The sequence below is a fragment of the Cervus canadensis genome, chromosome 25, assembly GCF_019320065.1.
Source record: "Cervus canadensis isolate Bull #8, Minnesota chromosome 25, ASM1932006v1, whole genome shotgun sequence".
Taxonomy (NCBI): Eukaryota; Metazoa; Chordata; class Mammalia; order Artiodactyla; family Cervidae; genus Cervus; species Cervus canadensis.
The window spans coordinates 27462667-27486859 of record NC_057410.1 but is presented as its reverse complement, the minus strand read 5'-3'; the positions used below and the strand labels follow the sequence as shown (position 1 = coordinate 27486859).

The 24193-nt window shown below is 42.0% G+C and overlaps 1 protein-coding gene and 1 non-coding gene across 2 annotated transcripts in view; one reads left to right on the top strand and one right to left on the bottom strand.

Moving 5' to 3' along the window:
* Positions 1-16662, bottom strand: part of SLC4A8 (solute carrier family 4 member 8) — an 80248-nt gene extending 63586 nt beyond the window's left edge. Inside the window, exons 1-2 of the mRNA XM_043447147.1 lie at positions 16453-16662; positions 1829-1910 (exon numbers count right to left, since the gene is read on the bottom strand). Of these exons, the coding sequence (XP_043303082.1) occupies positions 1829-1910; positions 16453-16497 (127 nt within the window). The 5' untranslated portion in view covers positions 16498-16662. The remainder of the gene's footprint in view (positions 1-1828; positions 1911-16452) is intronic.
* TRNAE-CUC lies at positions 2324-2396 on the top strand. Its single transcript has one exon. It is a non-coding gene; the product is annotated as a tRNA-Glu (tRNA).
* Positions 16663-24193: the final 7531 nt, after the last annotated feature.

Here is a 24193-nt window from a genome sequence, read left to right as displayed (position 1 = left end):
TAGCAATGCCATCATCACATATGGCCTTTTTTACAGGAAAATGTAGAGACTGTGTAAGGAATAGATGATGTTATCTTGAGAAGATGCTCCTACTGCCAGTTACTCAGCTGATCTCTGTGACGGAACTCAGTCCTTGGGACCCAAGAGAGTTTGTCCAGGCTAATTATTCTACTCCCAAGTAGAGAAGAGTATTCATAAATGGTTAACTTCTAGCTGAGGGCAAAGGTCTAGTGGGCTCAGACAACTAAACTAAAAGTGACAGTACTCCCACAGGACAGTGAGAGGATAGAGAGGTAATAGGATTAACAAGGCAGAAGAAGGGGAGGGGCAATACATAAAAATGTTCACATGTGGAGCAGGATGTTGAGGTTGGGTGGTTAACTCTGAGTATGGTCCTCCTTTGCAGGTAGTATGATAGAGTGGAAAGAGCAGAATTCCATCCCAGTCTTACCTGCTCAGAGCCTGAGAAGTTTCCCCACCATGTAAAATGGGGATGATAGCTACCTGCCTTGATTGCTGTGAAAATTAAAAAGACAAAGAAGTGCCTAATCAAATGCTTATCACACCAGGGGTATTCAACAAATGTTCGCCTCCCACCTCCACACCCTTCTTTCTTGCTCTTTCTTCCAACTGCTGAAAGCCACACTGGCTCCTCTTCCATCTGGTCAAAATAACTTGGGAAGCTTGATCTTGATACATCTGAACGCCACTGACCTCCACGGAGCCACCCACAGAAATTCTCATGGTAACAGACCCAGAGGCTGAGTCAGCCTCAGCAGCTTTGACTCTCCCAACCAAAGGACAAGTTTTCTCTGGGGATTGTACAACTTTGATGAAAAAAAAAAAAAACCAGCACGGGAACAAGCAGTACAGAGAGAACATTTCACATGCTGTCTCAATCATTAGAAAGTTGCTGTATCATAGCCTTCAACGTTGCAGGAGATGCTATAGAGATTTCACAAAGGCTTTTGAGCCAAATGTGGGTTCGTGTTAAGATTATCGTGGACACAAGCCTTTCTTTAATAGAACTGAGCATCACCAGCATTATCAGGACACTAGGCTCTGTGGGAAAAAGGAAAGCAGAAGGACAGCACACGATGGTCATGTGGGGAGTTGGGGGTGGGGAGGGGAGAAGAGCCTTGACAGAGAGACAGATGGACGGAACAGGTCAATTAAAATGCCTCTTCCAAAAAAATAAATAAATAAAATAAAATGCCTCTTCCTTCCCTTCCACTTCAGTGGGTTTTTATACAGCTCTGTGCTGTGGACCCTCAGCAAATATACTACAGGTGTATGTGTGTGTTCCCTCTTCTTTAGATGAAAACACCAGACAGAAATGGGTATTAAAGGGAAAAGCAAACATTGGAAATGGGATAAAAATAAGGTTTTATGTTTAAACTGAGTTTTTAAAACTATTTGTATTTTATTTCTTTCGTATAGATTTGTGTTTGTGTTTTATACAGATCTGTAATTTTTGCTTACTGATTCTAAGCAATCATCAAGAATCAATAAGCTGATCTGAGTGCTTCACATTCTCAAGGAATAGGTCATTTATTAGTACTTACATTGGACTTTACTGTACTCAAAGCACTGTCTCACTAGCTGTCTTACTAGATTCTAACAGTAAGACAGGTAGTATTATGTCTACTTTTGTTTAAGAGATGAGGAAATTGAGGCTAAGGGAAATAAAGTGATTTTCCCCCAAGGTCTCACAGCTAGTGAGCCAGAGTTAGGACTCCAGCCCAGGTCTCCTGAGAGCAAAGCTGCTCCTCCCCCACCAGACTGCCTCTCACTGATTTCCCTCAGTACACGTAACAGCAGGGCTTACCTTCCAACTCTTCCTTCTCATAGTGGATGTTGAGAATTGTGCTGGTCCCACCCTGATCCACCACAGCTTCTTCATCTGGTCTCTGTTGAAACATAAATTAGTAGCCACAGTAATACTCATACATTCATTCAAACTTTCATTCAAGTACTGTGTGTTTGCCTTACCCTTTATGCAACACTGAAGGGGAAAACCCAATGGTTTACAGATATTTTCAATTTGAACCTCACAATAACTCTGAGATGCAAACATGGCAGCCACTCTTTCTCATTTCATAAATTAACAGCCTGAGACCCGGAAAACTTTAAGTAATTATTGCCCAAGGTCAGAAACATGGTAAAAGGCAGAAGTAGGATTGAGCTGAGGTCTTGTAACTATGGATCCCATGTCTTTCCCACCTCCATACTCTACCCATAAGTCTGCACAATGTATTGGAATTTTGCAAGTGGTGTCAACCACATTGCCTCATTTGGTATAAGTTGGTCTCTTTGAGGGGATTCCCTGGTGGTCCAGTGGTTAGGACTCTGTACTCTCACTGCCAAGGGCCCAGGTTCAATCCCTGGTTGGGGACCTAACATCTTACAAGCTGCATGGCATGGCCAAAAAGAGTGTTGGTCTCCTTGACCTCTCTGCAGCATGAAGCCTATTTACCACTCTTGTTCATGAAATACTCCATCCTGCTCCTCTGCCCCATTCTAAGGCTCATCTCCTTCCTCCAACCATAATTCCCAAGGATGAGCACTGTACCTTTTGTTTCCCATGCTTGAGTCTTGCAATTTCAACAGCATACTGAAGCTATGAGGCTCAGTATTTGGCAAGCCACTGGGATGCCATGCCTCAAGATCCATGTGTCTAAAACCCAATGAATCTTCCTTCTAAAATAACATCCTGTGCTCATTTACCTACTCCTACCCATGGCTCCTCGGCTCCAGGATTTCTTAGCCCACGTTTGAAATTTCAAACTTGTTCATCCATTAAATGTATTGAGTACCCATTGTATACCTCCCAGGAAACAGTTCCCTTTTCTTTCTTTTTTTTTTTTTTTTTACAGTTCCCTTTTCTTATCAAGTCCTCCTTTGCAATTCTCTCAGGTTCACTCTCAACTCTCATCCTCTCTATCGCCCACTCTCCTGCCCTTCCAGTCACAGTGGACATTTTTTTGAGTTCTGGAATCACACTCACATTCTTCCCTGAGCCTAGAACTATCCCCCTCTCCCTGCTAAGCCCACCTCTATCACCAGGAGCTAACACTTATTCATCATCCCAATCTCAGCCTAAAAGTACTTCCTTAGAAGCCTTTCCTGACTACCCTCCTTTTATATGCCCCCAAAGTACACTGTATTTCTCCTTAGAAATGAAATCTCTCTGCTTCTTAGGAAGGGACCATATCTGTCTTCCTCACCATGGTTTCCCCAACACCCGATGGATTTTTCACATAGGAGGTGTTCAGTAAATTTTTTTTAAAAGAATAAATGTAATGGCATCTACACCTTATTAAGACCCTTACCAGATCTGGAATTATTTCAAAAAAGATCTTAGCTAATTTCCCTGCCAGTCAATTTCTTCTACCAAACCTGCAACTCCAGCCAGATTCTCTGACCCCATGGGGAGCACACACATTCCCATCTTCATGTCTTTGCTCACACTGTCTGGTCATCTAACAGGCTCGTCTCCAACTCTCCAACACACCAAATCCTCACCATCCTTCCATCCTGCTCAACATTCCAGCTTTAGGTTCAATTTTACTATTTTATAGTCATAATCTATGTCCCCTATGTTTTAAAAAATAAAAAGGAAGGTGGAGAAAACTGTTTAATTTGCTAACTTTTAGCTAAGAAAGGGTGTTGGAACAAAAATATCTGCTTATACTTAAAAAACATATAAAGGAAGAATAAGCCATAAGGGATATTTTTAAGTAGTTACCTACAGAGGAAGGAGGCAATGGGGTAAAGAAGACAAGGATAGAAAATAAACTTCTTCGAAGATGACTTACATTGAAAATTTTAAAACAAAATTAATTTATTAAAAAAAAACAAAAAATTTAAAAAACAGTTCCCAGAAAATGGAAATAAATGCCAAATCGATGGCATAACTATTCTAAGAGAAATTATTCCAAATAAATTTAAAACATAATAAACTGACTGAACATCCTTAGTGACATATACCCTAAGGACAAAAAGAATTTGAAAAGATCTGAAACTGCTTTTTAGTTGTCATATTGTTGGTTACAGTGTTGGTGTTATTTTTTGGAGACTGTTCTGTACTGTGAAATACAGTAAATGATTATGTGAACTTACCCTGGCGCTCTCAGTGTGACTAAGACCTGGGGTTCTCAGCAGGGGTGAAAGGAGATACAGTTGTAAGGCAGAAGTTAAGTAAAAACTATATAGTCCTGAATTTGAATTGGAAGTATCAACAAGAATATATATATGATATATTTATAACTTTAAATATTTTCAAATTTATAAATTTCTATTTCCTAGCTCTGTCCAGAAAAAATGTCTAGAAAAAATTATCAGTCGGTAGCAATAAGAATCATTAGCACCTAGACTGTGGTCTCTTAAAATACCATTTTGTGCTAAAAGACACTCAAAGACAACTAGGTTTATGTCAAAAGGATACAAGGTCCAACTTAAGACAGGGCACTTACTAACACGGGACAATCTGAGCATCAGTAAGGGTGATAACTGTAACAGATTGACTATATCAGATATGTTTGAATCCATGAGCTCACCATGTCACTTTAAAAATTAGTTAACTGGTCAACATTGGAGGATAACAGTAGCAAGTGAAAAAGTGAAGTGAAAGTATTAGTCACTCATTCGTGTCTGACTCTTTGTAACGCCACAGACTGTAGCCCACCAGGCTTCTCTGTCCAAGAGACTCTCCAGGCAAGAATAATGGAGTGGGTTGCCGTTCTCTCCTCCTGGGAATCTTCCCGACCCAGGGACCCAACCCAGGTCTCCTGCACTGCAGGCAGACTCTTTTATCATGTAAGCCTCCAGGGAAGCACAATACTAGCAAGTGAAAGTCGCTCAGTCATGTCCGACTCTTTGAGACCCCATGGACTATGCAGTCCATGGAATTCTCCAGATCAGAATACTGAAGAGGATAGCCGTTTCCTTCTCCAGGGGATCTTCCCAACCCAGGATCGAACCCAGGTCTCCTGCATTGCAGGCAGATTCTTTACTAGCTGAGCCATGAGGGAAGCCCCAATACTAGCAAACCAATTCATTATTTTGCAAACTCGTAAAAATTCATCCTGGCTTTCCTATATAAATTGTACCTTAGAGTGATACCATAGAGTAGATGAGAGAAGTTTCCTATTATAGAAAAGAATAAATGAAAAAAGAATGCTAGCATTAGGACATTGCCATTTTACAATCCCTAATGGACTGCATTGATTTTCAAGGCCACTAACACCACAAAAAGAGACAACCAGACACTATGCCTCCTAATGGGAGACCTTATCACCACCCATGAGGTAATCTTACCAAATAAATTGTTCCTGAATCTGATCAAGACGCTACACCCAAAAATCAATTTCCCGAAAATACAAAGAAACACTGTTCCATGGAAAAACAACACCACAGGAATATATTCAGCAAAATCCAGACTGTGGGAAACTCTACAGCTATAGAATAAACCCTCTCCCCACCATCTTTTTTTAATAAATAAAAATATTTTTAAATAAATAATTGTAAGAAGACAAAGAGACAGAGACAGAGGAACCTAAAACCAATAGGTCAAAAGAGACAACAAACCAATCATAATGTGTGGGCTTAATTTGAATCTTGATTTAAACAAACTAACCAAAATAACTTATTAGTTATTGATAAAATATTTTTTAAGAATATGACATTTGAGACAACTGGAAGTTTTTCTTTCATGACATTAAGGAAATTGTTATTTTCTCCTTAGGTGGTACTATGCTTATTTTTTAAATAATCTTTACCTTTTGGGACTTCCCTGGTGGTTCAGACGGTTAAGAATCTGCCTACAATGCAAGAGACCTGGGTTCCAACCCTGGTTTGGGAAGATCCCCTGGAGGAGGAAACGGCAACCCACTCCAGTATTCTTGCCTGGAGAATCCCATGGACAGAGGAGCCTGGCAAACTATAGGCCATACAGTTCACAGGGTCGCAAAGAGTTATTTTCGCAAATTGTTATTTTTTCTTTTAGGTGACACTATGGTTATTTTTTAAAAGAATCTTAATCTTTTAGTACTCGTACTAAAATATTTACCAATAAAATTGAGCAATTATAGATATATAAAATAGCAGCTAACTTAGAAACACTACTTTTCTCACATTTTATAAAATAATGTTATTCACAACCTTCAATACATCTTTAACATCAGTGTCTTCCTCAATACCATAGATGCTTTGAGTCAATTTTCCAGAGCATGTCAGTTTCATTTCCACCTAAGTAGTAAAGGTGTTCATAAAAAGTCAATTCCTTTCTGAAGAATAACTTCTTGGTGGAAAAAAACTCATCTTTATTTCAGACTTACTTATTATTTGTGAATTCCCTGATAGCAGGAGCCTTGTATTTTCGTCTTTTTATTCTCCCAGAGCCTAACACAGTCGTTTACCACTGTAAGGAGCCTGCACTCCGGTAAGTTCCAACAGGGTAGGTACTGTATCTTTTGTTGACCACCTAGCACCATGACCTAGCACCTAGTACCATGTCCAGTGTGTGTAAGTATCCAATACATTTTAATTGGAGGATACTTGCTGTACAATGGTGTGCTGGTTTCTGCCAAACAACATGAATCACTTGTAAGCATACATACAACCCCTCTCTCTTGAACCTCCCTCCCACCCCCCACCCCATTCCACCCCTCTAAGTTGTCATAAATTACCAGGTTGGGCAACTTCTCATTAGCTATCTATTTTACATATGGTGATGTATATGTTTTATTGTTATTCTCTCAATTTATCCCACCCTCTCTCTCCTCCCCCCACTGTGTTCACAAGTCTGTTCTCTATGTCTGCATCTCTATTCCTGCCCTGCAAATAGGTTCATCAGTACCATTTTTCTAGATTGCACAATATGCATTCATATACAATATTCATTTTTCTCTTTCTGATGTACATCGCTCTGTATAACAGGCTTTAGGTTTATCCACTAGAACTGCCTCAAGTGGGTTCCTTTTTATGGCTAAGTAATATTCCACTGTATATACATGTACCACAACTTCTTTATCCATTCATCTGTCAACGGACATCTAAGTTGCTTCCCTGTCCTAACTATTGTAAATAGTGCTGCAATGAACATTGGGGTACATGTGTCTTTTTAATTATAGTATCCAATATATTTTGATAAATGAATATTTGTTAGTTTTCCAAACTTTCTCATATCATCATATGTTTCCTCATAAAACGTCACATACATGTATACCCATATATATATACATGAATAATTTTTCATGTTGGCTTCCCCACAGGTTTGTAAAAATCCAGAGGACAGGGGCCAACTAATCATAACGCTTAATACTGTCCAGAGACGCCTGACACAGCACAGAACACAGAATCTGGAGGAAGTGGGGGAGGGAGGGGTGATTGATTTCTTGACTCTAAGACTATAAAAGCAAACTGTACAGAGCAAGGTCAATCAGCTGAGAAATTCAGGTTGAAAATCAACTTGTTTGTTACTTTAATTTAGCTTGGTTAATCACAGTCTAAAGTCACTGAATAAATGTTCATGCACCTTCTGTGTCTTACCAAAGAAAAGAGAACTACTGTCAAACGCCATCAGCCAAGCACTGTTGAGATCTATTGCTTAGAAAAAAAGATTCCTTTCAAAATATTATTGCTCACTGACAACGCCCTTTGTCACCCAAGAGCTCTAATGAAGATGTACAATGACATGTTGCTTTCATGCCTGCTAACAATACAACATCCACTCTGTAGCCCATGGATCAAGGAGTCATTTCAATTTTCAAGTCATATTATTTAAGAATATATTTCATAATGTATGTAGTGCCTATGGAGAGTGATTTCTCTGATGGGTATGGGCAAAGTAAATTGAAAATCTTCTGGAAAGGAGTCACCATCCTAGATGCCATTAAGAACATTCATGATTCATGGGGAAGAGGTCAAAATATCAATATGAACAGGAGTTTGGAGGAGGTTGATCCCAACCCTCATGGATGAAGCCTTAAGGGGTTCAAGACTTCAGAGGAGGAAGTAACTGTGGATGTGGTGGAAATCGCAAGAAAACTAGAATCAGAAGTGGAGCCTGAAGATGGGACTGGATTGCTAGAACCTCACAATGAAACTTGAACAGATAAGGAGTTGCTTCTTATGAATTAGCAAAGAAAGTGGCTTCTTGAGATGGAATCTACTCCTGGTAAAGATGCTGGGAAGATGCTGTTGAAATGACAACAAAGAATTTAGAATATTACATAAACTTAGTTGATAAAGCAGTAGCAGGGCTTGAGAGGAGTGGCTCCAATTTTGAAAGTTCTACTGTGGGTAAAATGCTATCAAACTGCATTGCATGCTACAGAAAAATTGTTCCTGGAAGGAAGAATCAATGGATGTGGCAAACTTCACTGTTGTCTTATTTTAAGCAACTGCAACAGTCATCCCAACCTTCAGCAACCACTGCCCTGACCCATAGGCAGCCATCCACATCAAGGCAAGACTCTCTGCTAGCAAAAACATTATGACTTGCTAAAGGCTCAAATGATGGATAGCATTTTTCAGCAATAAAGTATTTTTTAATTAAGGTATGTACATTTTTTAGATATAATGCTATTGCACACTTAATAGATTACAGGAGAATATAAACATAGCTTTTATATGCACTGAGAAACCAGAAAATTTGTGCAACTTGCTTTACAGTAGCCACTTTATTGTGGTGGTCTGGAATTGAACCAGCAGTATCTCCAAGGTATGCCCGTATTCTGATATGGTGGTCATGTCATAAAAAGAGAAAAAGGGTCCTTAATCTTTAGTAATACATACTTAAGTTTTTACTGATGAGATGATACAATGTCTGGGATTTGGAGACTGGGTAGAGACATAGATGAAATAAGATGGGCTGTCTGTTCATTGTTGAAGCCAGATCATGGGATACACGATGATTCATTTTTCAAGTCTCTCTACTTTGGAATATCCTTAAAATGTTGGATAAATTTCAAACATATTAAGCTTTGCTTAAAATCATTAAACATGAAAATAAAGGAACATCAAGTCTCAGTTGTCTGTGCTTACTGAAGATTCCTCACCATTTGATTAGTATGAACCTCTGATATTGTCCTTATTTAAGGCAGAGGGGATTTCTTAATCATGAATTTCCAGGATTCCTATGAATGGGCCTCAGAGGATTAGGTGCAAGTGTGTATTTTTCTTAGGAGAGATTCCATAGCTTTCATCAGATTCTCAGGGGTGCTTGTGACTCAGAAAATATTAGCATCATGAGAACCACATTGTATAAGTTTAGGAGAAAAAGCAAAGGAGGAGGGGAGGGAAAGAAGGGTGAACTGGAGAAACGACCCGGTTTCTGTACATCTTCCTGACTCATGACCATGACTCACAATGTAAATGTGAATTGATGTGGGTGCCTACCCGAAGGATTAAGTAAGATAAAAGGAACTAACAGGGTTAAATACACATTAAAACATTGAAATTGCAAGGCACGTTGTGAGAAAGAAAGCATTGTTATGAGCCTTGGAAAATGAATGAATTATAGCTGAGTAGCAGACCAGCTTCTCACTTACAGTTAATGGGCAAATTAAAAGGCAGAGGCGGGGCTGAGCCGTACATAAGGGCCCCAGATCCCTGAAGCAACCACAAAGGCTGCAGCAGGCAGTGGAGCCCACCTTGAGCCCTCTCCCTGACCCCTCCCTGTGGCTCCACTCTGGTCCTGCGAGGTGGCAGTCCTGCCAAACTCAGCTCTGCTTCCTCTCCTGCAGTCAGCCTCAGACCCTTTCACCTTCAAAGACCCCTTTCATCTTTTATCCAATGTTTTCAGATAACAGCCTCCTACCCCACCCGCCCAACAACAATAAGAGTCAAGGGTTGATTGAGTTCTGATACACAACCATTTTTAAATCAAACACAGAATTGACTTTCAGGGTTTCTAATCAGCAAGGTGAATTTCTATAATTAATATTAGAAACAAATATTTACAGAACACTGACATGGGTTTGAGTAAACTCCAGGAGTTGGTGATGGACAGGGAGGCCTGGCATGCTGTGATTCATGGGGTCGCAAAGAGTCGGACACGACTGAGCGACCGAACTGAACTGAACTGACTGTATACCTAGCATTGTGCTTTACATATATCATCTCAACCCTCACAACAGTCCTAAATCAAGGCTAAGGAAGATCTCACAAGGGCTGAGACAGGAAGAATTCCAACTCAAGTCTCTCTGTATTAACATTATATACTATAATGTATTAACATCATATACTAACATCGCCAAAAGCAAAGAACCTGGTCATTTTAGAGAGCTCAAGTCACCTATCATGGATCAATGTCCACAGTGAAAACAGCTTAAGATTGTCACATTGTTATCTTCTTAAAACCTTATACTTCACACTCCCTTTACTGACCAGAGTTCCAATACAGTTCTCCATCTTTTCACTCTCGACTTCCTTTTTGTCCAGAAAGCTTATGAATTCTGACTCCTTGTAGACCCCATCACTGAATCTGACCCTGAGATCCTCAACTCTCTAATGCCCTCAGTTTGACTTCCTCACTGGATGCAGACAATAGATAGTAAGAAAAGGGGGTTCCATGAGGTTGTATGCAGCTGTTGTGGTCCTCCTCTCAGGGGCCATGAGCTCCTGAACAACCACAAGTTTCCTAGTCTGACTCTTCAGCAGGCTGCTAGGGTCCTCAAATTGCATAGTGACTCTGGTTTCTCAGTGATTTTTCTTTTTTATTGAACCCCACTTGGAGTCACTCCTGTTCAGTACAATTTACTAGTAAGCACATTGCAGCTTGCAGAATAATGGCTCCCAAAGGATTTGCACATCTTAATCCCTGGAACCCAAGAATACGTTGCTTTATACAGCAATGGGGAATTAAGGGTGCAGATGGAAGTAGGGTCGCTAATCAGTGGATCTTAAAATAAGGACGTTATCTGGATTATCCATGGGTTCAATGTAACCACAAGGATCCCTAAAATGTAAGAAGGAGATAAGAGAGTTGAGCCAGAGAATGAGGTTTGATGACAAAAGCAGGGCCTGAGAGATGCTGTGTTGCTGGTTTTGACTGCTGAGGGAGGGAACTGTGAGCTAAGGAATGCAGGCAGCCTCACAAAGCTGAAGTTAAAGAGACAGATTCTCCCACAGAGCCTCCAGAAAGAAACACAGCCTCGCCAACACTTTGATTTTATCCCAGTGAGACTCATGATGGAAATCTGAAGTACAGAACTGTAAGATACTCAGTTTGTGTTGTTCTAAGCCAATAAATGTGTGGTCGTTTGTTAGGGCAGCAACAGACACGAATACATACATCATGGCTTTCTAACTAGCAAGATTAGGGTAAACCTGTTACTACCTTATGGGAAACAACCAACCTCTCCATTATCTCAGATTTGTTGCTGTTACCTAGCAGCAGATTTAGAATAAACATGTTGCTTTTCTGTGTTCTGATTACCATTGTGATAGGCTTAATTGAGAGCCTTGTCCACCCTGCCAAGGCAAACCATGAGCAAAGACAATTATCTACAAGTTCACAAGAAAGTAAATTTGCAACCTGAATTGTATCCCCAGCCTACCTCAATTCTCTGCTTGGCAGGAAAGCCCACACCTCTCCTACTGAAGTTCCCCAGTAGAGCTGATAGCACCAGGTAAAGAGAATGTTCATGTGTCCCTCAATTCCCACACAGGAAAGGAAGAGCTAGTGTGAGGTGGGAGAGGCTGGAGGCGTGCAGATGGTATGTACACTGCAAGGCAGTGAGAGAAGCTGCTGTGGTTGATACTTCTGCTCAACAACATTCAGCAAATACGTGCTGATTGCTTCCCATGAACTGACCATGACACCCAGAAGTCCCCAGCTCTCTACAGAGACATGCATGCATTCACTCAGTAGACATGCACCAACACGGGCCAGGGCTACCAGGCCCGAGAGTTTTTCCAGGTCCACTTTAAACATGAACTGTGCCTCTCTTGCCATCTGCCAAGTTTCCCAATTATCACCCATTCACCAGGATTTGTTATTCTGAAGATTTCTACAAAATTTCCCAGTCTGAGCTGGCCTGATTCACATAAAAGCCTTGGTAATTGCCCTAATTCACTTGCACCTCCCTTTACCATTTGAGCCCTCTCTGAGCCTCCCTGAGATTCCCAGCACCACTTGGCTCATGTGCTGACAGTTTCAACCTCTGTAGCCTTCTCTTCCAGAAATTCTGCTCGATTCTGAAAGTGCTGATTGGAAGAATTTGAAGCTACAGATGTCCCTTGTTCCACTCCAAACTAGAGATTCTCCCTCAAGCTGTCTGATCTTCTTCCACTCTTATCATGCCCTTTAAGAACCCAACACCTTCAGAGATCTCATCAAAATTCAATAATTCAGGCCTTCATTAACTCATTCTAAATTCTACCAGCAGCCACTTATCTGTCCTCCATCATCCCAGCTCTTCTCACTCTAATATATCCTTTGTACACCTTGCCACACATATCTTCCCAAACATGTTCAAGTGCTCACTCTGAACCAGGCACCAGTCTAGGCGCCAGAGGCACAAGTTATGGTCATGTAGACTAAGGGCACATTCTGTGGAGAGGGTCGGCTCTGCCACTTATTAGAAGTTACTTAACCTCCTGGTTTCCTCATTTGGAAAATAAGGATAAGAAGGGCATGTAAATCTCATGGTTATTGAAAGACTTGAGACACCGCATGGAAAGCACTAGGCGCAGTGCCTGGCACATGGCATGCACTCACGTGAGTTAACTTACAGAAACAACCTCACAAGGAGCTGGCAGGGTAGCAGCAGAGATGAACATGTAGATTTCACAAGTAAGGGGTGGAAGAAGTAATATGACTTCGTGAGTGTTGTGAGCAGAAAAGACTAAGTGAAATTCTGATAGTGATACAGTGCTCATGCATGCTTAGTTGTGCCAACTCTTTGTGACCCTATGGACTGTAGCCCACCAGGCTCCTCTGGCCATGGGATTCTCCAGGAAAGAATACTGGAGTGGGTTGCCATGCCCTCCTCCAGGGGATCTTCCTGACCCAGGGATTAAACCCAAGTCTCCTGCGTCTCCAGCATTACAGGCAGATTCCTTACCCACTGAGCCACCTGGGAAGCCCACTGATACAGAGCCAGACCTTAAAGATTAAAATGGAATATTCTAGGCAGATAGGAGAGGGGAAGTTTTCCAGCTAGAACACCTGAGCAAAGACACAATAGCAGAAATGGGTGACTTTTAAATGGGGAATGTAATAAAGCAATGGTCATCTCAGACTCTGGGCTAATACTGACAAGACCATGAGCTCCTTAAGAAGAGGCACACTGGCTGTGGATACAGGAAAGTCATTCCCTCACTCAGAACATCAACTTTATTCCAGGCACTGTGTAGACAAAAAGATTTTCTGCCCAGTCCATCCTGTCATAATGCTTCTATTTAAAAAGATAATAAACAAGACCATATCATATAAGTCATATGTGCTATTAAGAAAGTAAAGCAGAATCAGGGGCTTCCCTGGTGGTCCAGTGGTTAAGACTCCGCACTCCTAATGCAGGAGTCACGGGTTCCAATCCCTGGGCAGGAAATTAAGATCCCATATGCTACATGGTATGACAAAAATAAATGAATAAAAACTAAAGCAGAATCATATGAAAGAGAGTAACTGTGAGTGGAGACCAAGGACAGCTACTCTGAGGAGGTGACATCTGAGTTGAGTCACAAGAAGATTTGGGTAGAAGAAAATCCACAAGAACAACAAGAACAAAGCTCTTGTAGAATGAGGAGCTGGTTGTACTGAAGAAAGAGAAAGAGAGCCAATGCAGGGGTGCATGGTGAGAGAGTAGGAAAGGCTATCAGGGAAGGTGGGCAAGGCCCTGGTCATGATGAAATTTGGGAGGCCGTGATAAGGTGTTTGGATTGTATTCTAAAATGCACTGGGTTGTAAAGTAATTAGCCTCCAACTAATAAAAATAAATGAAAAAAATTTTTTAAAAAGAAAGGAAAAAATAAAAAATAAAAAAATAAAATGCACTGGAAAGCCACTGAAGAGTTTCAAGATAGGATATGACATCATCTGGTTTGTGTTTTTAAAAGCTCTCTCTAGCTGCCACAGGATAAGTGGACTGTAGAAGGAAAAGCAGGAGAGAAAGCGGAGGGACCTGTCAGGGGTCAGCACAGTAGTCCAAACCAGAGGAAACAGCCTAAGCACACGGTATGTAGATGTGATGCCTGCAATTTCTGTTTATATCAAGTACACAACCAGCTCACTTTGCAAGGTCCATCTCCCCTCCACACAGCTCAGCTGGCATACAGGAGGTTTTGTTGGTAATTTTCAGTTGATTGACTTGTTTCCCCCAAATTACCTCCATTTCCTTTCCTCTTTCTATCCTCATTTCTTTTCCCCCCTGTATCTTATCTCAAGTACCCATTTGCCCATCACCTGACTCAGCCTTTACAAGGTCTTGCTGTTCCCATCCTGTTTTTTTCTCTCTCCTCACCCCACCACCCACGAGTTTCATGAACTAGATGTAAAAGATATAATTACTTTCTGTCCTACCCCAGAAGCACTCAGGAATTATCAGTTTCACAGAGCACCAACAGAAGCCTGGGGGTTATTATGATCCTGACAATACAACTGGAACACATTCTGCATATTAAGGACACTGTCTCCCCACGTTCGTTCCAGCCTGTTCTCCCCACTGCAGCCAGAAAATCTTTCCGGAGGAGAATCTGATCATAATCTCATCGGCTCTCATTCTCTCTCTGGCTCCTCTCTCTCCTGCTCTCTGTATGCTATGACCTTGGAGTACATCTCACACCATTCACCTCTTTGCTCCCTGTGGCTCCAGCCACTCTGGCCTTCTTTCAGATCTTTGAACCCGATGGGCCCCCTCTGCTGTTCTCTTTGTCTCCAAAGCCCTTTGATCACCCTCTTCCCTCAGTTGACACTTATTCTTTAGATCTTTGCCCAAATTTTCTTCCTTAGCAAAATCTCTGATCTGAGACCAAAGCTGGAACCATTGTGATACACATTCACAGCACTGCATATCTTTCTTTCTAAGCACTCACCACAGTTTATAATAATACATTTATTTGTGTGACTGTTTGATTAAGATGATTATACACACACACTAAATGGGAAACTCCAGCAGGGCAAGAACATTGCCTATTTTTGCCCATCACTGTATCACAAACATAAGCTGAATATATTCTTTTTTTTTTTTTTTTAATTTTTTTTTTTTTTGCTGAATATATTCTTTGTAGACCTTAGGAGTATTAAATATGGAAGGATTTCCCAAAATCACAGATATTGTTCCTTTTTTGATTGAGCAAGCAAAAGGAATTATGGATCACCTAGTAGCAAACTATTGCCAAAAGAGGAGTGAGCCAATGATACCCATTTTGCTACAAACTCAAAGAAGAGTTTTCTCTGTCTGTTTATCCTGACATCAATGTGGCCCTTGTTTCAAGACCTGTCATCCTTCTGAGTAGGTCCATCATTCTCTTCACAGCCCTCCACTATGTATCTGACCTCCTTTCAATATCTCTTTGCAGATCAATAAGCATATCATCACCTGATGGGCACAGAAAAAGGGGGAGTGAGAAGTCAATGAGTTATCTCTCCTATACTGGTTGCCACATCACTTCACAAAGCCCCTTCCCAAACAGCTGCTCATTTAGTTCTCAAAACCACCCTGTGAAGTAAGCAAAGCAGGTATTCTTTTCCCTATTTTACGAGATGGGGAAATGTGATTCAAAGAGGCAAGTGACTTACTCAAGGTCACAAAGCCCATGTGAGGCGGTGTAGATTTGAACCTACAGTCTCTGACGCCCAGTCCAATGCTTTACCTTACATTAGCCACCCCAACAGTTATCAATTTCTTAAACCTGTTTTTTCATTTCTTTAAGTAAACACCTGTTCCTGACCCCTCAGCACTTTTCCAGCCTCTGTCCACTTCGCTATCCAGAACTTGTCAGCCCGTCTGTGCCATGGAATATAGGGAGTTTTATGCACACGAACAAGGCTGAGCGTTTGGTCCCAGCCTCCAGTCTTTTCCAGCTCTTCCTCTGAGCCAGTAAGGAACCAGAAAGCCCCATTAATAAAACACAAAGAGACCTGCCCCACCAGAGCAAGGTCCCTGGCTATCCTTTCTCCCACGTTCCAGCAGGACGCGAGGCCAGAAGCCAGCCTCTTTCCCAGCAAGGAGGACCTGAGCAGAACAGAGGTCACCGGCCGCGGGCCGTCAGGGCTCCTCAGCTGGCCACGCAAAGGATGCGGCTCCCGGTTTGGCCCAAGGTCACCCTCTCGCAGCCCGGGCCCGATCCCCGACCGCCCGGAGCGCCCCCTGGTGTCGCGGGCTGGCCTCCCCTCGCCCTCAGGGAGTGGCCTGCGAAGCCCCGGCTCGGGGGCAGAGAAAGGAGGGTGGGCAGAGGATGAGGAGGCTGAGCCCCTGGGAGGGGCGGGAGGCGGGGCCCTACCTGATAGCTGAGGACGCCATCCGGATCGTTACTCCCGGCCGGCATGGCGGAGTCCAACTAGGTCTCGCCCGCGGGGTCCAGGCCGAACGTCAGCAGGCCACGCACTCCGGTTGGGTTTGAGCAGATCGCCCGAGCGGCGACCCCTACCCCGGTGCCAACGGTCAACCATCAACCGCCGCCGCCTCCATAGCCACCGGCCCGCGAGGCTTCGCCGCAGCCAATCAGCTCGCGGCCTGTACGGCCAATCAGGGCGCGGAGCACAGGAGGACGCTGTCCGGCGGTACCCTGGGCTACCAGGAGGTGGAGGAGGGAGCCGGGGGAGCCAACGGAGCCAACGGCTCTGGGGCCCGGTTGCCGTGGAAACCGCCTCCCTCCCTTCAGGGGCCTCTGGGCTTGAAGGTCCTCCCAACTGCTTGCTAGAAATTGAAGATCTCGTGGTTCTATTTGAGGATGCACCTGACCCTTGAAAACTGAGAAAGTGTCGGGATTGTCTATCGTGATTTTATTCCTTGGTAATAATTTTTAAATTCTGGGGAACCATCCCTTGAGCTTGCAGAAGGAAGTAACAGAATGAGAGGGAAGGGCCTTCTCAAATTACTTGTTAATCTTCGAGCTAGTGGCCAGATTAAATAGTATCAAAGAGAAGCAGGCAGGCAGTGATCCAATCCCCTCCACAGACTGACTACCATACAGGTCTTCTCCCTGGGCCTCAGGTTGACAGTGAAAAGCACGGGGTTGAGCTAAGGAAGATGGTTGAAACAGTTCCACAAAAATGCTTCCAACTTTTCTGAGAAATAATCTAGGGCAAATTATTTAACAAAAGAATAACTACTGATTTAAGGCAAAGTTAGAAACCCATGAGTAACACATTCAATTTGATTTGGGTTTAAAACAAGAGAGACTGGCCATAATCCAACCAATCCTCTGTCCCCAAGAGGAGGAAAGGGATCTTTTCCTTTATGCCCACTATCACATCAGATGGTAGGAGAGTCCACATTATTAAAAGAAAAAGAGCAGGTGCAAATCATTCTCAGCCTCCAAAGAAACTACACTTGGGGAGCATAGCCTGATTGGTGCACATTAAATGTTCAACCCCTGCATACCATTGCTTGCACTGGCTCTGAAATTTGAACCAAGTTTGTGATTCTGTGTCCCTGAGGCAGAACTTCCTCAGTCTTCGATTTAAGGTCTTGGGCCCATTTTTGAGTCTTAGTGTTCATTTCCCCAGTCTCTGTTGACCTCTTCACTAATTCTGTCCCTTGAATCTGTAATTCACCCCCATTTTTGTCCATCAAAACCTTAATCATAATTCAAAGTCAACCTCAAAGGCCACCTCTTCCAAGAAACTTTATTCTACTCTCCTCAATACCCCTGAAATGTCATCACTCCCCTTTGAATCTTCATAGCACTTCATACCTTCCTTATAGCAGTCACCAAGCTATGGTCAAGTATTTTAATTAAATGTTAACTTTAGCTTACTGTAACACTGTCATTTTTTGAAGGCAATAATTATTTTGTCCGTCTGTACAAAGTCTCAAAGAATGCTGGGCACATAGAACATAATTATAAATATGTAAGTTATATAAGTATATATAAATAAATATAACAAATATATAAGTGAATATATGTACTTTTAATTCAGTCTAACCAAAAACATATTAAACACAAACTACAAGCCCAAATGGCACTGAAGATGCAGCAAAATCTAAAATAAAATATGTATCTCCAGAGGGTTTATGGTCTAATCAGGGGAACAGGATATATGCTAATATGATGGCAAGATAACAGAATATAAAATAAGAGCCATATGAGTAATATAGGAAACAAAGGTTATAAAAATTTAGAAGAGAAAATGTTAATATGATGACAAAATAATAGAACATAAAACAAGAGCCATATAAGTTATATAGACAACAAAGATTATAAAAATTTCCAAGAGAAAGTAATTTTTTTTTTACTTGGAACATGACACAGAGGACATTGGTTTGGGTTAAACCCAAAAACAGTCAAGCCAAAGTAAAGAGAGCAAGCATCTTAGTTCTTAAGGAATGACTTAGCAACCAGGAAAGCATAAGACCCATTCAGGATAGCCACAATTTGGACCAAAGCAGAAAGGAATGGAGAAGAGCAGTAGGAAATAAAAATTGTGGTAAAGAAAAACAATGACCAAGTTATAAACAGTTAATCAGTTCAGGCTTTTTTTTTTCTCATATGATAGAAAATATGATCCTGTTGAAAATTTTAAAGAATTTGTCCACACACCAGGGCCTGGGTTTAGTGGTGTAAATGCACTATGTCATTTAATACTCCTAACACTTCATAGTTTATCCATTTCATTGGTAAGAAAACTGAGGCTGAGAAGTTTAGCAACTTTCTCAAGGTTAAGTAGATATTAGGCTGGGATATGATCACCTCTTGAGCCTTGCAATCTAGTGGAGAAACAGCAAACAAGTAAAAATGAACACAATTACAGGTTATGAGAGCTGCTATGAAGTAAACTGAGAAGTCATGTGATAGAGTATTGCCCAGTGGGGTGGAGAGAGCTACTGTAGATGGGATGGTCAGGGAGGGCTTTTCTGAGGAAGTGAGGAGAGTCTCATTTGATGAGTCAAGGATGGATCTGTCTGATCTTAGAGCCCCTGGCCACTATACGACACTGTCCTATGTAAGTGGTACCATTGGTGAAATCTGCCATTGGGGGCAAGGTGGGTTAGAGAGGGGAAGCTGAGTCAGGGGGTCATTTCGGCTGACTGGCAACATGGCAGTTCTAGGGTCAAGGATGGTGACCAGAAGAAAGATGTGCCCTCCATTTGCCACTCTCTAAAGAGCCAGCTCCCGTGGTGCTCTCATGAGAGTGGGCATGAGTTGTCAGGGCATAGAGAAGAAGCAGGAGGGAGAGGATTACTACCAGGAGCTCTACAAGTCTGATTTGACTCCAGTTCAAATGAAAAAGTCAGAGCCTTTGGCTCTTGACTCCAGGGTCAAGAGCCCCATCTTCTGGTCTGTTGAGCAAATTACAAAAGGAATTGGCTGCAGAGGCGGCCGCGAGACTGCTCTGAGGCAGCTGTCTGTCTGCAGAGACAGGCTCTCCCCTCCCAGTGCTGTTTTGTGTCCTCCTTCCCAAAGAAGGCGAGCTCGTTGGCTCCAGGCCCCAGGCACTAGGCTGCCGGCACCTTCAGCTCCCTACACAGCTTGGAAAGGAGCAAATATGCCCCTCTCAGCCTAGCCAGCAAAGAGGGGCAGAAGGAGCTGGAAGGAGGAAGATATTCAGCCAAGGACACCACCTCACACTGATTATTCTTCTAAACAAAGTGGGGGTTGGGCGGGAGGGGTGGCGCAGAGAACCCAGCAAAAGAGAACTCAGAAAATTCTGAGGCCTGCACAGAATTCTTGGAGGAGGAGACATAAAATAGACAGGAAAATGCAAAATATGGATAGAGACAGAGACCACCCCCCCACACACACACACATATACATACACACACACATCTCACAGGGAAGCAAGGAGGCTTGCAACAACTCTGTGAGGTAGGTTCTATCTCCTCCATCATTTTACAGATGAGAACACTGAAGACTGAGGCTTAGAGATGTAAGCTAGCCCAGTTCACACAGCAAGCACAGTTTATAAATGGAGACCCTGAGTCTGAGCTCAGAAGTACCTCATTACAGAGTACACACACTTACCTGCCTACTGCCTCCCACGGCGCTGCCTGGACTTTAGTCCTTCCCTAACTTTAGAAGCTCTACCCTCTCCTTGTGACTTCCAAATGTGCCTATTTTCCCATCTTTGTCTCTAGATCCTTCCTTTCTCTAATACTAGTTTTCTTAAACTTTGATGGGGAGAGGTCGGGTCTTGAACCTCCGGGGACATGATAAAATCTGTGGGACTCTCTTTTCAGCTAAGTAGACAAAGACCCAAATTTTGCATCTCATTGTAAGGATATGTTCACAGCTTGCCCAGGGAAACACTAAATACCTTACCTGTATTATTTTTAAATACTGGCTGGAAAACTGAGATTCTCTCATTCAGAGACAAAAAAAGGCAAGAAACACAAGTAACTCAAAAGGTCTGAGGAAATGTTCTCACATAATTGCAACCAATTTTTCCATCAAAAGCATCTTAATTTCTCCATCTATGTACCATGTTTCTTGCCCAGCTTAAACTGTCAAAAGAGCTGCCAGTACAGAGGTTTTAGCCTTTACTTGCTATTAGGTAGTGCCCAATCCCAGCTGCATCTTATACCTGATTTGGTTTCTCCACATTCCTCTTAATTATACATCAAAAACCAAGGAAAGGTTGGAGGAAAAGACGTCAGGATTTGAAGAAAAACTTAATTAGGGCTTGTTGTGCGGTCGTCTGGGAGCATTTCCTGTGAAGGGAGTGGGGAGCCGGAGAGAGACACTATTCTTTGTCAAGCTGAAAAGGTCATCCAGGTGCATGGTACGCAGTCAGCCTTTGCCAAGTCACAGCATTTCTAGAGAGACTACAGAATACAGTTTTCTTTGTTCACAGCAGGCTGCCAGCCTGGGACACTACACATCATACAGAAAAACAACAAAATGCTACACAAACTGACTCTGGCTGCGAAAATCACTCTCCCTCCATTCATCATCATCATCAACATCATCCATAGAAATCGCCTATACTCTGGAATTCCCTGGTGGGTTCAGTGGTTAGGACTTGGCATGTTCACATCCACGGACCTGGGGTTCAGTCCCTGGTTGGGGAACTAAGATCACACTAGCTGTGCCGCATGGCCAAAAAAAGTTTTTAAAAAAGAGCACTGGACTTCCTTGGTGGCACAGTGGCTAAGAATCCGCCTGCCAGCGCAGGGGACGCAAGTTTGATCCCTGGTCCAGGAAGATTCCACATGCCATCGAGCAACTAAGCCCGGGCACCACAATTACTGAGTCAGAGCTCTAGAGCCCGAGTGCCACAGCTACTGAAGGAGTCTGTGCTTAGAGTCTGTCCTCCACAACAAGAAAAGTCACAGTAATGAGAAACCTGAGTACCACAACAAAGAGTAGCTCCTGCTAGTGATAACTAGAGAAAGCCCACACAAAGGAAGATGCAGAACAACTAAAATTAAAATAAACAATAAATTATATATTTAAAAAGAGGACTTCCCTGGTGGTCCAATGGATAAGAATCTGCCTGCCAATGCAGGGGACACAGGTTCAATCCCTGGTTCAGGAAGATCCCACATGCTTCAGGGCAACCTAGCCCAGGCGAACTGCTGAAACCCAAGCACCTAGAACCCCTGCTCGAAACAAGAGAAGCCTCCGAAATGAGAAGCCTGCACACCACAACTACAGAATAGCCCCCACTCGAAGCAAAAGCCCGAGCGCCAGAAATAAATAAATATGAGATAAACTGACAGGTGAAAGAAAAGGAATTGCCTATACTGTACTCATTTACACCTTGCTCCACACTCTGGTAGACAGAACCCATTTAAACTGGCAAAAACCTCCTTCCTCCTTTCTCTGGGATCACAATTGAGATATTTGGACAGAGGCAGAAGGAAAGGACTAATAGAGGGATTAGAACAAAACAGAAACAGATTAGATTAGAAACAGAAACAGATTAGAAACAGAAAAACAAGCTTTGAAGAAAGAAGCTTTGGGACTTCCAGATCCACATAGGAAGTCATTCAGGAATTTAGGAGAAGTAAGTGTTAACCAAGTCCTAGCTATCAGATTTGAACCATTTGTATTCATTAAATACATTTATCTTATCCGTTTCTAGCCAAACCTCACCCTGCTTAGAAATCAAGTGTGTTTACAGTGGTTTCACTCCCTGTCTTATCTCCTTGGGGATAAGATCTCTTGAGCCTGTAAAGTTCTTATTTCACTTTTAACCAGTAGGCCTGGGATATCCTTAAGGTTGCTACAGATTCAGTGCTTCACATCTGTGTAATTCTATATACTCAATATTTATATCACCTTACCTCATTTCTCTCAAATGGGACTGTTAATGTACACAGAATATTTCACAGACTAGAAAGCTGAAATAAGCCTGGAACAAGGACTTGCCCAAGCCAGTTAACAACAGAGCTTGGCGAATAACTACTTGTGCTTTTCATGGTTTGTGTGGATTTCTAGAAATACAATTCCATGCAGCCCCTTCCTGCATAAAATTGAATTGGCTTCAATTGAACAGTAAATTGTGAATCTGCTTTAGAAATGACATGAACTCCCCATAGCAGAAAAGGGCTTCTCCTTTATTACCTTTTACCATCTGATTACAGTTTCATATAATTTCTACTTTGGAAAGTTTGTCAGTGATACCCATTCATTAGTTTACTGAACAAACTCTCATGAGGTTCTGAAAATAACTATTACTGCTTATCTCTAGAAACACATTATCTGACATAGATATAAATTCAATCCAAGATACGCTAACTCCCACTAAAATACCACTTGGGGCCTTTTATTTCGCAGTTAATTTTTTTTTAAAAAGTGGGAGACCCATTCAGACTTCTGGGCTGGGGCAAAAGGGAATAAACATAGAATCTGAATGTATCTCATGAATTTATCTTTCTCCACCTCTAATCTCTTGACAAATTGAAACGACCACCCTCCTTTTTTAAAGAAGGTAGAGTTCCTCTGGTCCTTTCTTATAAAATACAAGAAAGAGTATTTGCTAGATTTACCAAGAACAGCTAGGGCTGTGAGATGGGCAGTCAATGAATAGCAGAGAAAAAAATTCAACCCTGAAGCAGATATAGAAGCACTCAGCTTTGTTTAGGGTAGGCGAAATGAACAAGGGCCATTACAATTTGATTACATCCTATATATCTGTTGAGATTTCTCTAGAACTTCTTGCCCATGCCCTCTAAGAATTGTTGGAAGGGATTTAAAAGGCCTATATTTCAACACCATATACAAAAATAAACTCAAAATATATAAAAGACCTAAGTGTAAGACTGGATACTATTAAACTCCTAGAGGAAAACATAGAACACTCTTCGACATAAACCACAGCAATATTTTTTTTGATCTCCTAGACTAATGAAAATAAAAGCAAAAATAAATAGGACCTAATTAAACTTAAACGCTTTTGCACGACAAAGAAAACCATAAACAAAACAAAAAGACAACCTACAGAATGGGAGAAAATATTTACAAACAACATGACCAACAAGGGATTGATCTCCAAAATATTACAAAGAGTTCATACAGCTCAATTTTTTTTTCATACAGCACAATATTAAAAAAATAAAGTAAAAAAAAATGAGTAGAAGACTTAAATAGTTCAGTCACTCAGTCCTGTCCAGCTCTTTGTGACCCCATGGACTGCAGCATGCCAGGCTTCCCTGTCCATCACCGACTTCTCAAGCTTACTCAAACTCATGTCCATCCATCGAGTTGCTCATGGCATCCATCGATGCCATCCAACCATCTCATCCTCTGTCGTCCCCTTCTCCTCCCGCCTTCAATCTTTGCCAGCATCAGGGTCTTTTCCAATGAGTCAGTTCCTCGCATCAGTTTCAGCTTCAGCATCAGTCCTTCCAATGAATATTCAGGACTGATTTCCTTTAGGATTGACGGGTTGGATCTCTTTGCAGTCCAAAGGACTCTCAAGAGTCTTCTCCAACACCACAGTTCAAAAGCATCAATTCTTCGGTGCTCAGCTTTCTTTATAGTCCAACTATCACATCCATACATGACTACTAGAAAAACCATAGCTTTGACTGGACGGACCTTTGTTGAAAGTAATGTCTCTGCTTTTTAATATGCT